This window comes from Sebastes fasciatus, chromosome 12 (assembly GCF_043250625.1).
Source record: "Sebastes fasciatus isolate fSebFas1 chromosome 12, fSebFas1.pri, whole genome shotgun sequence".
Lineage (NCBI taxonomy): Eukaryota > Metazoa > Chordata > Actinopteri > Perciformes > Sebastidae > Sebastes > Sebastes fasciatus.
In genome coordinates, this window is record NC_133806.1 from 16440354 (window position 1) to 16456646 (window position 16293).

Sequence of the window (16293 nt, forward strand, 5' to 3'; positions counted from 1 at the left end):
TTTAAGAAAGCATGTACGGCAAATTGTATTATGTATGTAAATGTATTATGATTACCATCTTCATGAAATGTTTTCTCCTGCTGTTTTTGTGTGTTTGTTTATAATGGTTCAATAATTTCTTAATTCTAATGTTACATATACACTGTGAGTAGTGTGTGTACACGGTACACAGTGAAACCAATGTGCCTGGGAGGTAAAAATAGAGTGCCAAAAAGATTCAGAGCAAAAATAATTGACAAGCATCAACAGTTTAAGAAAGAATTTGTACAAAATGTATTTGGGATTACAAAAGCATTCTAACATTTTCCATGGGAATTTGACCGATAGACATTTAATGACAAATTAGCACTTATTTTTTAACAAAGTTACTGCCTTTTCTGCATCTACAGAATATATAAAAAAAACATTATGGACAGTGGAGAGTGGCTTGAATATCCCTGTGATGTTTGTTGGTGCACGGTATGCACATAAATCAGTTAAACATTTTTTTACAGTTCATTCCTCTGCACATTAATTATGAATCACAGACCTTCTGTAGCTACAGTATCTGTTGATACAGTGAGACAAATGTCATCATCCATGCTAATTGTAGCATTTCACATCAGGACCGTCTTTCATAACGGCTTCTTCTTCAGTCCAAAAACAGCTATAAACAGAAGAATCTCCACAAACGCGGGTAGCACACTGGAGGGAGAGACAGACAAAGATAGAAATGTAGGGAGAACCACTGAGGACAGTGTCACAGTATACACACATTCATACTTCATACTGACTAATACTTCATTGTTTATAGAGGCTGTATCACTTTGCTCTCTGAAAGCTAATCCATGCATGCACATCAACATACACAGACACACACACACCAACCTGCAGGCAGCAAAAATAACCCAATATGTCCAGCATTCCCACTTCTCAAACACAAAGAAAGACAAGGATACGGATGCGCTGCAGTGGACAGCCAGTGCTGGGTGTAATATCTGTCAGGGAAAAACACCCTTTTGGAAAAAAAAACACACAATATTGAATATACAGTATGTATACACTAACCTGCAAATGGCAAGGATCCACCAGTAGATGTCACACTTCCACTGCTCAAATAGAAAGAAAAGCAGAGCCACTGAGGCACTGGCATGGACTCCTGTTGCTATAGTAGGCGAAGAGGAGATTATACAGGAGTTTGGAGTCATGGAATTGTAACTGACAACTAGAATGACTTCTTAATATCACTTATCTCTTTTTATACTTTATATTTGTAGAGATATTTCATTTGATACCAATGTACTGGCTTGTGTTGAGGCTGTCATCAATTCTAAACCAACATATACTGTATTCCCACCTTCCATTCTTTGTCCAGAAGGCAAATGTCATTACACTTACTGCTCTTATCTCATGTCTTATATTTTACTGCACAACAGCCCCATGTCAACATCTCAATTGCTGCATAGAATACAATTTTTTTGATCTGATTTTTGGCATGTTTGCCTTTGTTGGACAGTTGGTAGTGAAGTCAGACAGGAAACAAAGGGGGAGTGAGGGGTATAAAAAGCAACAAAGGCCTTGGAACATATATCAACTACCATCGTCATCATTTATAAATCATCATCAATGATGGGCCCACATTATCGGTGTAAAGGATACACAGGAGACCTTGACTGCAGTTGAACATGGACACTCCTGAGAAGAACCCAGCCAACTCTATAGCAAACAGACCGAGGGTGACTGCCAATGCCACCACCAACCTGCGACAAAGACAGACATATTATTTCTTACTTTGTGTGTGTGTGTGTGTGTGTGTGTGTGTGTGTGTGTTTGTCAATTCAAAGTGGCTTTAATGGCATGAAAGTTTAAAAAAACTGAAACTCAAAAATGTTTGGCCAAATCATCAAAATCCAAAAGAACACAATAATATTAATATGAATATTAACAACATTAACAGAACATAATATTGTTATATATTAATGGTATGTATATACAGTATTCCAATTACATTTCAACAAACACGTGTGTGTGTGTGTGTGAGTGTTTCTTGTCAAATGTTTTCTTACTTATTGTCTTCATCGTCATACTGCTCTTGAGTGAAATCCAAAGGCAAGCAAGCCTTCACGTTGTTTTCCTGTGAAACAAACATTTTAGCATGAAAAACACTACATTATTGGTTATCAATATCGTTTAGCGGCAAGCTGCTTCTCCCCAAGTGCTCCACAGACAGACTCAGGAAACCCTTTGTCCCCCGAGCCATCAAACTGTACAACACCTCTCTAGGGAGGGGGAGACAAAGGAGGACGGTCTGCAGGACAGATAATAATGCACACAGTGCACTTTCATAGACTAAGCTACTGGAGTTACCCTGCACTATACTCATTTCTAAAACAGTCTCCTCTGCACTATATTCACTTTTTTAATAGTCCTGTATCTCAGCTGTTACCCTGCACTATATTCACTTTTAACAGTTTTCTTCATCTCCTATTTTTTTGTACTTTGTAGTTTGTACTACTAACTTTTTTACTGCCCTTTTACTAACATGTTTTTGCACTATGGAACCGTGATGCTGGAAACTTGAATTTCACTCGGGATCAATAAAGTTACTATCTATCTATCTACCTACCTACCTACCTACCTACCTACCCTATCTATCTATCTATCTATCTATCTATCTACCTACCTACCTACCTACCTATCTATCTATCTATCTATCTATCTATCTACCTACCTACCTACCTACCTACCTACCTATCTATCTATCTATCTACCTATCTAAATACATCCTGGGGTAACAGCTAGAGTGCGTGTATAAGATCAGTATCTTACCCTCGACCAGAAGATGGTGATAACGATGACAAGGTGAGCTGTGATGGTCAAGAACCGTGCAGGGACGAGGCTGCTGACAGCCGACATACTGAGGAGCTATTCACTAAATCAGTAGTATATAATAACATACGATGTGCAAACAAATGCAACGTTATTTACTGCACTTTAAATGAGCCACATAGATAACTAAACCAGTGTTAGGTTAGCACATGCTGCTCACTGAGCTAACTGCACAATGAAGCTTTATCAAAAGAAACATAAACGACGTTGAACGTTAAACGAAGACAAAAGGATTGTATCGAACATATCGCGACCTCTACTGATATTTCATTAAGCTAATTACTACAGTTATTAAATCCAACACAGCCAGGAGATGCTCACGCTGCTAAGACGGTTGCTACAACAACCGAGTCAAAGCCGGTGCATTCTTAATTAAAGTCCGGTTTCCACTATAACGACCAATATCTAAAGGTTCCGGACACGGACAACAATAGAGAGAGGACTGTTGAACCATGAACAGTCCTCTATATATATATATATTTATTTTATTTATTTATTTATTTATTTATTTATATATATATATAAAACTGCACAAAATCCAGTCAATGAAAAAAAACAAGAAATGTGTCAGGAGAGGTCAAGAAGCCACAGGCTTATACAAAGGACCTCCCCCCCAACCCCAGGAGGAAAAAAAAACAATAACAAAAAGAAAGAAAGATCTAAACTAACATCATTTTAAAAATACAACAAAAGTTAAACAACAACAAGAAGTACACAAAATGTGCAGGAAAAACCTAACCAAACAGTGGAAAACAATCCAATAAAGACATTGAAATACATACAAAAAACAGTACAGAAGAAAAAGAAAATATATCTAAACATATATTTTTTTTAAATTTATTTTCACATCATTTTAAAAATACAACAAAAGTTAAACAACAACAAGAAGTACACAAAATGTGCAAAAAAAACACCTAACCAAACAGTCGAAAACAATCCAATAAAAACATTGAAATACATACAAAAAACAGTACAGAAAAAAAGAAAATATATCTAAATATATTTTTATTATTTTTTTTTATTTATTTATTTATTTGCACATATATAAAACTGCACAAAATCCAGTCAATGAAATAAAAACCAAGAAATGTGTCAGGAGAGGTCAAGAAGCCACAGACCTCCCCCCAACCCCAGGAGAAAAAAAACAATAACAAAAAAGGAAGAAATATCTAAATTAACATAATTTTAAAAATACAACCAAATTTAAACAACAACAAGAAGTACACAAAATGTGCAAAAAAAACTAACCGAACAGTGGAAAACAATCCAACATTGAACACATTGAAATACATACAAAAAAACAGTACAGAAGAAAAGAAAATATATCTAAACATATCAAAAGATAATTCGACATCATGAATTAAATGTGATGATAATTTCCTTTTAAATGTTCTAAGGATAACGAGCTCTTGATAACATGTATTTTGGTGTTCCATGTATGTACATCACGATATCTGAGGGAGTACTGGCCATGTTTTGTTTTATAAATTTGTAAAAAGGCAGGTGAAGATGATTAACCTGTCTAGTATTATGTGAATGAATTTGAGAATTACTGTACTATTTATAGATTTTAAGGGCTGAGAGAGAGCCAGTGTAAAATGCATTTCATTGCATTTCACTGTATACTGTACTTTTAAATACATATGACAAATAAACTTGAAAATTGCAACTTGAAATTTGAGATTAGATTTAAAGAAGTTGCTAAACGATGATACAACAGTACAATACAATACTGCCATCTACTGGTACTACGAAAAAAAACTGGGCCACTCACAATTTCTCATATGGACATTTTAGGAGACACGAACCCCCGAAAAAACAACAACCAGGAGGTTTACTATGACACACTGAGCTGCGGATTATAGCAGGAAGGAAGCGATATTTTATTCTTATAATAAACATGATTGAATATTATAGTGAGACCGGACAGGATGTTTTTTTACATTGTCAAATATGCATATATTAAAATAAAATAAAATATAACAAGACCTATTTTAACAATGTAACATTTTAATGGGTCCTTGGGCAATGCGGCTGTGATGTAGCCTAATAAACCAGATCCAAACCCCCCCTCCCATCCTATTTCTAACCGAGTCGACTCGCTGCTTTGAGACAGACAGAGACAGGATCAAGGTGCCAGCAACAGCAGCAGCAACACACCGAGGACAGAAGACCACCAACCACTCTCCATCACCAGATAAGGCCCAGGATCCTCTTTCCCCCAGAAAACAGGAGGTTTATTTGTTGCATCGCAGGGTGGGACGCTGGCATCTTCTTTGGAGGAATGGCAGAAGAGGAGTTACAAACCTTTACCTCTATCATGGACGCGTTGGTTCGCATCAGTGTGAGTAAACGACGCTCATTTTTTGTTATACGCTATTTATTTCAACCACGTGTGCTTATTTTAAACGATATATCTTTTGTCCTAATCACACACATTTGCCATATTTCTCGTCGAAGTATATCTGGACGCACAGGTTGCGTCTATGATGAAGAGATGTAAAGGCATTTCTTCCCCTTTTTGGGCATTAATTCAATCAAAGAGAGGTTTGCTTTTTATAGCCATGAAGCTCTGATAGCAGCTGTGGATGGAAACATAAAAAGCAAGGCCACAAATAACATTTTTCACAACAGATGAAGCAGGTGAAGGTGTTTGGTGATTATAATCAACACATATATGTTGGCTAACGTAGCTTCAGGTGCTTACAGGGCCGCATATACGATGAAGCAGAGATGATGCGCGTTGCCATAGAAACGGGATGCTGCGTTTAGTAGGCTATAGCTGCAACATCCTATTCCGGATAGGGCCTCCACAACCAAATAAAACGAGGCCTGAGCAGCAAAAACTGATATTTATTTTATTGATTTGAAAATTTCCCCTTGGACAAGTGTCATACTCCGAACCATGGTATCCTATGCCAGAGCTATAGCTAATAATACTACAATACTACAGGCCACAAATCTGTGGAACACCCTGCCTGATGATGTGAGGAGCTGCAGCTCTATCAGCATGTTCAAAACCAACTTAAATCGTCTGTTGAAAGCTGCTCAGCTCTGTACTCACTGATCTTTATTCCAACTCCATGGTCTTCATGACTTGCTTTTACTTGACAAGCATACTTTGTGATGTGCTATTGTGTGTAGCTGTGTATCGTGCGTTTTGTATGTTCTTTCTTGTATGACTGTAGTATGTTTCTTTGTTTTGACCTGCCAAGGGACAACAGACGTGTCCCTTTTTAAAAAATGAATAACCCCCCCCCAAAAAAACATGTGAATTGTTCAAAGGGAAGGTGAAGCTATAGAGACAGGCTATAAAACCCTGAAGTCAGGGAAAGCTATTTTCTCCTCCACATTTTCCCTCTGTACATAGAACTATCAGATATACATAACCAGTGTCTGTTGCAGCTCCCCTTCTCGCTCTCGACTCCTACACATGTCACACACATTTTGTTACAGGTCACAGGAGGTGCAGAAAGTAAAGAGCAGTGGATTCTTTATTTACTCTAGTGACTCAGCCTTTATTGAATCTGACTGTTCTTCTTCTCCTCATCTCCAGTCCAACATGAAGAGTATGGAACGGGAGCTGCATTGCCCGGTGTGTGATGAGATGGTGAAGCAGCCTATCCTCCTGCCGTGTCAGCACAGCGTGTGTCTGCTGTGTGCAGCCGAGGTGTTGGTACAAAGGGGTTATCCTCCTCCAGACCTCCCTCCGGAGCCCAACTCGCCGGCCTCCACACCCAACAATCGCTCCCCACGGCAGGCACGAAGACCCACACCCAGGACCCCTGACCGCCTGGAGCGGGTCCTCAGAACAGGTGGAGAAAGGATGACGAGATTATGTGTGTGTTTGGTACAGCTGATGGGGAAATTAAAATGGCCTAGCAATGAGCTTTGAGAATGATCTCAGCATTAAGCCAAATAAGAGTGACATCATCTTTAAAATGATTTAAAAATGCAAAGATGATGGCGTGATATGACGCCACTGTCATAGGTAATGTAGCTGACACATCAGTATCCTGCTGTTCATGCAGGGCCTTATGCATTCATCTCATGACTTATTTAAGTGCATGTAGAGCAAAGGCCACAGAGGCAGAGAGAGTCAAGGAGGCAGTAAGCATCTGTCGAGCAGGTGTGTTTTCAGAGTGTGTGTAAGCTAATAGTGTTTCCTCCACAGTGAACTAACCTTTATCACCGTGCACTATTTTTACATACTGTACACAGTATGTGAGGAACAATCGAGTTCTGCTCTTTTTCTCCGCCACGTCTCTTTCTCCTTCATCTCCCCTCCTCTACACCTGCATCCTTCTCTCAGTGTGCGGGACATACCCAGGGCGGAGGCGGAAGGACGCGGCCCCTCCCCCCATGTTGTTCCCGTGTCCTTCCTGTCAGCAGGACGTGGAGCTCGGAGAGAAAGGCCTGACAGACTGCCTCCGCAACCTCACGCTGGAGCGGATTGTGGAGAGGTATGCGTACACACAAACACTATAGATATACTCCAGCAGATACAGGTGCAGTCAGGTGTAGTCAGAGCTGACGCTGCCGGCACAAACATGACTGCATATGATAATGTCTCATCATCAGCTCACTAACAGAAATCATAAAGAAAGAAAGAAAGAAGGAAAAAATCTTTTTGCCTGCAGGCAATAAAGAAAGGCAGCGAATGAAGGGCTTAGTCAATACCGCTTTATAAATGAGACAGGAAATCATTCGCTGGAAGGAGTTTCACTCGTGAATCTTTCCTTTACTCCTGATCAAAGGTGAATCCTGAGAGCAGATTGCAGGGACAGCTCAAAAACTGCAGAGTACATGTACGACAACAACTGTGGCAAAATGGTCCAATTTAAGTTACGATGAGGAAGTTTGGAGTGAAGTTCTTCTCATCGTTCTTTAATGTTAATCATCCTCTGCTGTTATCACTTGAAATAGTGAAGATCAAAGTGAGAGGAGCTGCTTTTGTAAAAAGCGTTGTGAGATGGGGAGAGAGTTATGGGGATAGGCAATTTCCCAGATTTCACACGCAGCAGTTTGAGGAGTGCAGCTGCTCCCTCCCCAGACAGTGGCTGTGTTGGTCAGGAAAGTGTGACGGTGCATGTTTTACTGCGCAAGATGCAGTAACAAGGCAGCAGCTGGTGATGTATCCAGGTCAGACAGTAAAATAAACTCTTAACTACTGAAAATAGAGCAGGGCAAACTTAGACAAGCTCAATCTTCCCGTTATTGAGTTTTCAGGACTCCTACTTTCTTGCTTTCTTTTTTTTTCTGCTGCAGCATTGCTTCAGCCCTGCCCTTATCTCCCTGTACCCCTGTCTGCCCTTTAGGTACAGGCACACAGTCAGTCTGGGCAGTGTAGCCATCATGTGTGGCTTCTGTAAGCCTCCTCAGTCTCTGGAGGCCACTAAAGGCTGCGCTGACTGCAAGTCCAACTTCTGCAACGAGTGTTTCAAACTCTACCACCCCTGGGGAACCCCTCGAGCTCAGCACGAACACATTCTGCCCACCAACAACTTCCGGCCAAAGGTTTGTCTGTTTTTTTTTAGTGATTTGTGTTTTGTGTTCAGTTTCTCTTCCGTTGTAATGCTCTTTTGTGCTCCAGGTCCTAACGTGCACGGAACATGAGCAGGAGAGACTGCAGTGGTACTGCCGTAACTGCCAGAGGTTACTGTGCCCACTTTGTAAGCTCCGTCGTGTCCACCATGGACACAAAGTGATGCCTATAGCACAGGCCTACCAGGCCCTCAAGGTGAGTCTGTTTCCACTGTGTTAAGATCCTGATGTTAGCAGCCTTGAAATGCCAACTTTTGTTTTGGTCTTAGGACAAGGTTACCAAGGAATCCAACTTTATCCTGGCCAACCAGGAGACAATACAGAGTCAGACCACTCAACTGGAAGCTGCCATCAAACAGATGGAGGTGAACTATCTTTTCTCTGCTTTGTCAAAGTGCCTGTTTCCTCAATACTGTATCTTTGTACAGCATTTCTGCAACAATATTTCATTGGGTTCAATGGAAATGGCCATCCCATGTGGCTAACACGGATTCTTCTATCTAGATATCAACACTCTGCTGTGGTCTACACAACCAATTATGTTTCTTTTGTATAACAGGCCGGAAGCAGTATGTTGTGTTGGAATTGAATCCATGTTTCCTTGCAACATTTTTGACACTAATCAACTGTAGTTTAGAGGAAACTACTTTTTTGTTGTTGTTGTGCTTCAATAAAATGGGAATCCATCCTTAGCCTATCCTGCCAATTTACTTTAACTACAGCTGCAACTCTAGAGGCCTGGGGCTCTAGTACAATGACACACTTCTGTGTTGGCAATAGCTAAGACGTTGTCTCTGTGTTTGTCATTTCTAATCTGTCACTCGGCACTTTCTCCCCATCCTGTCTCCCTCCAGGCGAACAGTGCAGTGGCGCTGCATCAGCTGACCCATTGTATCAGGGAGCTGGGAGCGGCTGTAGCAGAGCGTCAGGGGGCTTTGGCTCTGGCCCTTGAGGGATCTCGCAGCAGGAGGGAGGACGCCCTGTGTGCCCAGGTCTCAGAGAGGCGAGGCCTGCTGGAGCACGCGGGTCTGATGGCCTACACACAGGAGCTGCTCAAGGAGACCGATCAACCCTGCTTCGTACAGGCTGCCAGAGTCACGCACAGCAGGTAGCACACTTAATCAGTTGAATCCTAAATTTAGGAAGAATTAAGTGGTGAGATTTTGCATTCTGACACCTTTTTCTTTTTCCTCCAGGCTTGTGAAGGCCATAGAAAACCTCCAATGTTTCACTCTCTCAGCTGATCCCTCCTTCAGACACTTTCACCTAGATGCAACCAAAGAGGTCAAGCTCATCCAAGGCTTGGAGTTCATACGTGGTAGGCTCCTTTGTTTCTGTGATAAGAATCACGTAAAAGTGAAATTATACTTTATCACAGTAAATGAATGTAACCTGCATCTGTTGCTTTGTCTCCTCCAAAGCCCCAGTGGCTCCAGTCATCGACACTCAGAAGACACTTGCTTACGACCAGCTGTTTTTGTGCTGGCGCCTCCCTCAGGACTCGGCCCCGGCTTGGCACTTCTCCGTCGAATACCAGCGACGAGCAGGAGGGGCTGCAGCCACATGGGGCGGCACCAGATCTCCTAATAATGCAGCAGCATGGCTGCGTCTGGACGAAGTGAGAGGGACCAATGCTGTGATTGATCGACTGCAGATGGACAGTGTGTATGTGCTCAGGGTGAGAGGCTGCAACAAGGCCGGGTTTGGAGAGTACAGTGAAGAAGTTTACCTCCACACTCCACCAGCACCTGGTGAGATATGGAAAGCTATTAATTTACATGATCACTTTTTTTTATTTTTACATTTCTCTTCATCTTTCCATTCTTCTCAAACAAATGAGACCATTCCTTGTTTCCAATGCAGTTTCACTGAATTCATAACAAAGAAGCACACTGTAAATAGCTTGGAGAATAAGTAATATGCCTCAAGATTGGAGTTTTTTAAATTCATAAAACAAGCTGGTTTGCATTGGTAACAAAGAAAAAACTGTTGGCATATACAGTATTTTAAGTTGGATATATTTCCGGTATTTTCCATTTCTTCAATTAATTGACTAATCTTGATATTTTTCTCTCCATCCCTTCATTTCCTCTATTCCCACTTTATTTTTCATTTTAGCCTCTGCACCAAACCTCCCTTTTTTTATTCCGCATTCCAGTTTCATCCCAGTCACTCTTGCCTGTCTGTCCTTCTGCACTTTAAAAAAGTATGTATTGTTACTTTATATTGTCCATTGTTCCATTTTGCTGTTAGTCTGTCACATCCCGGCTCAAAAGCTGCGACGACTTTAAAAGTCATAAATAAGCACATTTTCAACGTAACAATAAATAACAAAACAAACGTGGAAGTCAGTAATCAGTCATGTAAGCATGTATGGATGTGTGGAGTGTCTCAAACAAACAAAACAAAACAGCAGCCACATCAGCGTGGGAAGAGAGAGCCTCCGTAGGAAGGTGGTGAGCTTTTATACTGACCGGCTCTGTAGTGTATCCCCCAACCTGCCAACCCATCTCCACGCTGCAACCCAGCAACTCGAAGCACTAAAGAGTGACAACGAGACCACTAGAGATATTACACAGTAAACGGTAGACTACAGCACAAAATTGAAGAGCAAGGCGTTCTTTGAAGGGTCGGTCCGTGCATGGAGATGCAATAACAGGAGGTGAACCGACAGATTTAAACATTCACGAGTGTATGACAAAGTGGCCTGCAGCGAGACAAAGCATCCTTTCTCAAGTGTGGCTCATGAAGCTGACGACCCAGATCCTGCAAAGAGGAACCAGGACACAGAGACACCTAGTGGAGTGGAGGGGTCGTTAAATCCTACAATCCAAACAATATGTAGATAGAGTGAATATTACTTTTACTCTGCTTCTCACGTGTCCTCCTCCTGCTTCATCCTACTTTTCCTATTGAATACATCTCTTCTCTTGATCTGCCTCTTATTATGTGTTCTCCTCCCACTTCTTCTTTAGCTCTTATTCCATTATGTGATCAGACTTGCTGTAGCCCGACTGTCACAGCTTCAGGATCTAACCCTTCCTCCCTCCTGACTCCTTTCCGTTACCTTCCTTGCCATCTCTCTCCCTCCTCACCCTTCCTTTCCCTCCTGGTATGCCTCCTTTTCCCTTCCTCTCAGTGTTGAGTTTCTCCTTGGACTCACGCTGGGGGTTGCACGCTGACAGGCTGGCTTTGGGTAGAGGCCAAACCTACGCCCGCAGCGTGCCAGGCCTCTCGCTCCTGCAGGCCGCCGACCGCACGCTCACGTCTTGCCAATTGACTTCTGACCTGCTGGTTGCCGACTTGGCTGTCAGTCAAGGCAGACACTACTGGGCATGTTCTGTGGAGCCTGGTTCCTACCTGGTGAAGGTGAGAGGGATGCTTGTTGGTCAGTTGGCTTGGTAATATAATGCATTGTAGATGTATGGAATCAGTTTTACTTTACATGCTGACTCAAAATGGATGTGACCAATGATTTCTGTCTTTCTGGTTCTCTGCCATGCAGGTGGGAGTAGGGCAGGAGGCGAAGCTTCAAGAGTGGTTTCATCTCCCTCAGGACATGGCCAGCCCTCGGTAACTAAATCACACTCTCTTAAATAGAAACTTTAGATTAATCGTCACAAACAACAAGAGTCAGCTACAGCGAACACCAGCCACCACAAACTACAGGTCATACACAGCAACAGAATACCTGAATGCATTAAACTGAGCAAGGGTGCGTTTCAATCCTTATGAATTCAACTTTTAATTTGTAAGAGGAGGATTGTGTTATTTCCTCTTTACAAAGGTTACATAATGTCACTTTAAGGGTTAGAAAAACTCATATGCTGTATACATCAATCCATTTATTTCTCCATTAATTAACCATTTACATGGTAATTGAAGAATCCTGGTCCTTTAAGGTACAAATCAAAGTGTAGTCACCTGTGATGTTATTTTGTACATTTTAAGGTTTTTTTACATTTTAAAAATACTTTAATCCATTTTAATTAAGGTGAAAGTTGTCTTACATTTTAAGGGGTTGGTGTAGATTGCAAACACTATATAAGGACATGTTAAACATGTTGCAAAATATTCATCCCGGATACCCACATAACTCATGATAACCATTTTGACCTAAATGAAACACAATTCCAGCACCAAGCAACTAAATGAGCACACGGCAAAAACACACTAATGGTGCATGCATGCATAGCAATGCTAGCGATTTTGCAACTTCATTGCTACTCGCACAAACAATGTCATTTTGGAAGCTGAGACTCCACAAATTCCAACGGTAATAGTCTTATCACTTGATGACCAAAAGTCCCTGAACCAGCAGTCGAACAATAGGAAGAAATAAGCTTCACTTTATACAGCCATAAGCATAAAATATGTCTCACCTTTGCTGTTTTGTGATCAAACATTGTGTTCGAGGGCGTATCAACGCTGCTAATGGCTACTCCAATGTCTCTGGATCATTTCTGAGTTGAATCCAGCCATCCATTTTAATGTGCTAATCCAGATAATCCATTAAAGAGAAAATATAAGATAGGCTCAAATTAAAAGCCAGAAAACCAATTAAAACCTTTTAACATTTTGTTAATTTTAAGAAGTGTTTACCTCATAAAAACGGAATCAAGTGTTCCCAAAACATCCACGTGAGCTCCATCTGCAGCTGCTGAAAGGTTCAAACTCCTCTGAAGCTCGGAGACATTTCAGCTGAGATATGAGTCACTTCACGAGTCAGGAAAGTTGCTAAAATGTTTTTACTCTTCGTCCTAAAAGAAGAACCTAACATGTGTTGCTCTGATAACTTTTGTCCAGTTGGGACTGATTTCCTCCTCTGAGACATTTTGATTAATTCAGGCTCTGGTCAGCTCTGAGTGTTTTAATGAGACAGACTGATTCGTCAGGCTCATTCAAGACATGCTTTTCACAATAGGAGACACCTTTATGAAAACCTCTGATGGTTGACAGACGGAAAATTCATGGAGGGGCATTTTTACTCTGCCTTCCTCCAGCATTGAGCAGCCATCCATTTGAAAACACAGTCTTTGTCTCCATCTGGTGGATGAATCGTGATATTGCACTCATCCTAAAGACATTGAACTTCAAAACAGGCCTGAGCTGGTCAAATAGACCAATGGGTTATGGTTTTCTTAGAATGGGAACATGTATAGAAATCTGATTGATTGACTTTTCAAAACCAAACCAAAACAGTTGTATTTAGATGGAATGTATACCTATAGCATGGGACACCGACCCTATTTGTAAGTGTAAGAAGTTACAAACAGCACCTTTAATTGAAAGAATACAGATTATCCTTTAAAAGCCTTATTATGGAAGATTTACTGTATAATATGTCATACCAACCCAGGTGGAGGTCAAATGATCAGCTCCTCTATCACCTGCAGAGTGAGTTGAACAATGTGCAGACTAAAACACACAAAGTGATAACTGAAACATGAACATTTTTTACCTGGACTTACGTGTACTCTGTTTCCTCCTCATTGGACGATGTTGGTGTAAATTCGGAAATTCCCAAGTTGAAATTGACGCGCAATTTTGACGAACGCCATTTGAAATTTTTAGAGCACGCAAATGAAGTCACACACATACACATTCATCACATACACTCCTGTGTGGCATACCTCAGTCGGGGTTTGAACCCCGGTGTCTTCGTTGGTAGTTGGTGTTCTTATCCACTGGACCATCATCAGCGCTGATCAACTTAGAGAACCAGAGAGAGAAAGAAGATCAGACTGAAGCTGCAGAAACATCACATTCATCAACCTGCAGACACCGGAGGTGTAAAATACAAATGTTATTGTCATTGAGGTGGAAAGCTGGCATTGTAGAGTAGGAGTATTTGACATCTTCAGGTCCTTCTGTATTCAAACATTAGATACATTTTCCTCCTTTGCTTAGTTTTTCTTTTGTGTAGCCTAATCTTCTCCTTCCTTCCGCCCCCCCCAGCTGTGACCCAGACAGTGGCCATGACAGTGGGGCAGAGGACGGCCAGGACTCTCCTCCCTTCTGTTTCCTCACAATGGGCATGGGCAAGATCCTGCTTCCTCAAGGACATGGACACACTCAAAGCCAGGTGGACAGCCAGAGCCAGGGGGGAGTGCACTCCCACAGCAGCCACAGTAACATGCCTCACCTTCACACTGCTCCTCTGCCACCCCGACTGGGAGTGTGTCTGGACTGTGACAAAGGACGCATCACCTTCTACGATGCCCACTCGCTGCGGATCCTGTGGGAGGGACACGTGGACTGTTCGGCGCCGGTGTGTCCGGCCTTCTGCTTCATCGGCGGAGGGGCCCTGCAGCTGCAGGACCTCGTGGCCACCCGGAGCATCGACGAGCCGCCGCCGCGGAGAGTAACTATCCAAACACGTGCGACAAATCTCAGCAAATAAATTGTGGCGTGACAGCAGTTTGTGGGCACAGTTCACTCAGCAATCAAAGTTTATGTCTGTAGAGTTAAAGGTGGTTTATATTCACCACTTAATGTGAGTTGATAATTGCCTTGATCCTGTGAAACTTGGATACTTGATTGAACTGTCGCTGCTGGATATTTTTCCTCTCGATGTGATTGTTGAGATCTTAATATAAATATCTGATGTACTTTTGCATTTGCACTTGGCCTGAATATCAAATCTCTCTTTTGGCTATTTTTTTCCTGCTTTCTTTCTTTCTTCTCAATTGTGCAATGCTCCTATGGACATTGTGGCTGAAGTGATTTTAGACTATGCAGAGTTCTGTCGACACGGTGAGTGAATCACCTTTATAGCAGGTTAAATCTGTTTGTAATGTAAGAAAAAAATCTGCCCTCCTTTTACACTTGTCTTAAAGGTACAGTTTGTAGAATTTGGTGGCATCTAGTGGTGTGGTTGCAGGTGACGTGAGTCACCGAGTGCAAAACCGTGGTAACGCTGTTCACTTCGCTCAGAGGCCATCCTTACCATAATAACACTACTTTAGGAGCAACGGAAGTCAGACGGCGTCTGGCGGTACCACGGTTTTGCACTCTGCGGCTCACGTTACTGCAGTTTCCCAAATTGTGTCGGAGAATAACGGTTGCCTTCAGATAACATAAAAACGTGAAAGGCTCTTTCTAGAGCCAGTGTTTGGTTTGTCCGTCCTGGGCTACTGTAGAAACATGGCGAACTATGTGAAGAGGACCCGCTCCCTATGTAGATATGAAGGGCTCATTCTAAGCTAACAAAAACATAACGATTCTTAGTGATTATACACTTATGAAAAAACAGTTATGAATATTATATTCCATTTCTGATAATAGATCCCCCGAAACGTTACACACTGTTCCTTTAATTTGTCCAAGAATGACTGGACAACAAAAGTTGCATGCAAGTGTAACTAGGATTCATAACTTACATTATGCAGATATGACTGTCACCTTGTATAAGCACCTCAGATGTACTGTACGTCTAATTTTATATCTTGATTTTTTTATGTAGCTTCAACAAGTGTTAATGACGTGTATATAATTCTGAATTAGAGAATGTGAACATTCAAGTTGGCTCACATCAGGATCACGCGTCTCAGTGTCTGAACAGTACCAGTGGTATTTTATATAGTCGCTGTTTTGCATTTCAAAAAAGGACTCTTGTGGCATTTCGGCTCAGTAAACACGCTCATAGTTGCCTCAATGTTTTCAAAAGAGATAAAGTAAAAACGTTTCTGAAGCATCATGATCTCATAATGCTGTTTGAATTAATAACGTGTGAATACATTTCAGTGTTTTACATTTTGACTAAATGTAGATGGCCTACTTGTCCAGTTTTAAACTGTGGTGTTTGAGTGATTTGCACATACATGTTAATGATGAGATGTGACGTTAAAGGAAGTGGATGGATGAAGTAGGCTAATGAGA

At 41.5% G+C, this 16293-nt stretch overlaps 2 protein-coding genes across 4 annotated transcripts; one reads left to right on the plus strand and one right to left on the minus strand.

Annotated features, from left to right (window-relative positions):
• Positions 1 to 336: 336 nt before the first annotated feature.
• On the minus strand, positions 337 to 3245 carry LOC141778994 (transmembrane protein 107-like). 2 transcript variants are annotated; one of them, XM_074653592.1, is made up of 5 exons: positions 2809 to 3245; positions 2046 to 2113; positions 1639 to 1739; positions 868 to 964; positions 337 to 684 (listed from the first exon to the last, which is right to left on the minus strand). In XM_074653592.1, exons 1-5 carry the CDS (start codon positions 2893 to 2895, stop codon positions 615 to 617), a joined length of 423 nt encoding a protein of 140 aa, XP_074509693.1. In that variant the 5' UTR covers positions 2896 to 3245; the 3' UTR covers positions 337 to 614. The 2 variants fall into 2 exon arrangements, with proteins under 2 accessions (XP_074509693.1, XP_074509692.1); XM_074653591.1 differs by lacking the exon at positions 868 to 964 and adding an exon at positions 1048 to 1144 and having other exon boundaries at positions 2809 to 3244.
• A 1606-nt stretch (positions 3246 to 4851) lies between these two features.
• Positions 4852 to 15949, plus strand: trim46a (tripartite motif containing 46a). Of its 2 annotated transcripts, XM_074653596.1 has the most exons (12): positions 4853 to 5212; positions 6425 to 6683; positions 7181 to 7331; positions 8187 to 8385; positions 8462 to 8608; positions 8682 to 8777; positions 9267 to 9520; positions 9609 to 9730; positions 9834 to 10163; positions 11552 to 11781; positions 11918 to 11985; positions 14371 to 15949. In XM_074653596.1, the coding sequence occupies exons 1-12, from the start codon at positions 5153 to 5155 to the stop codon at positions 14813 to 14815; spliced, it is 2361 nt and encodes a 786-aa protein (XP_074509697.1). In that variant the 5' UTR covers positions 4853 to 5152; the 3' UTR covers positions 14816 to 15949. The 2 variants fall into 2 exon arrangements, with proteins under 2 accessions (XP_074509698.1, XP_074509697.1); XM_074653597.1 differs by lacking the exons at positions 11552 to 11781; positions 11918 to 11985; positions 14371 to 15949 and adding an exon at positions 10531 to 11541 and having other exon boundaries at positions 4852 to 5212.
• The last annotated feature ends 344 nt before the right edge of the window (positions 15950 to 16293 follow it).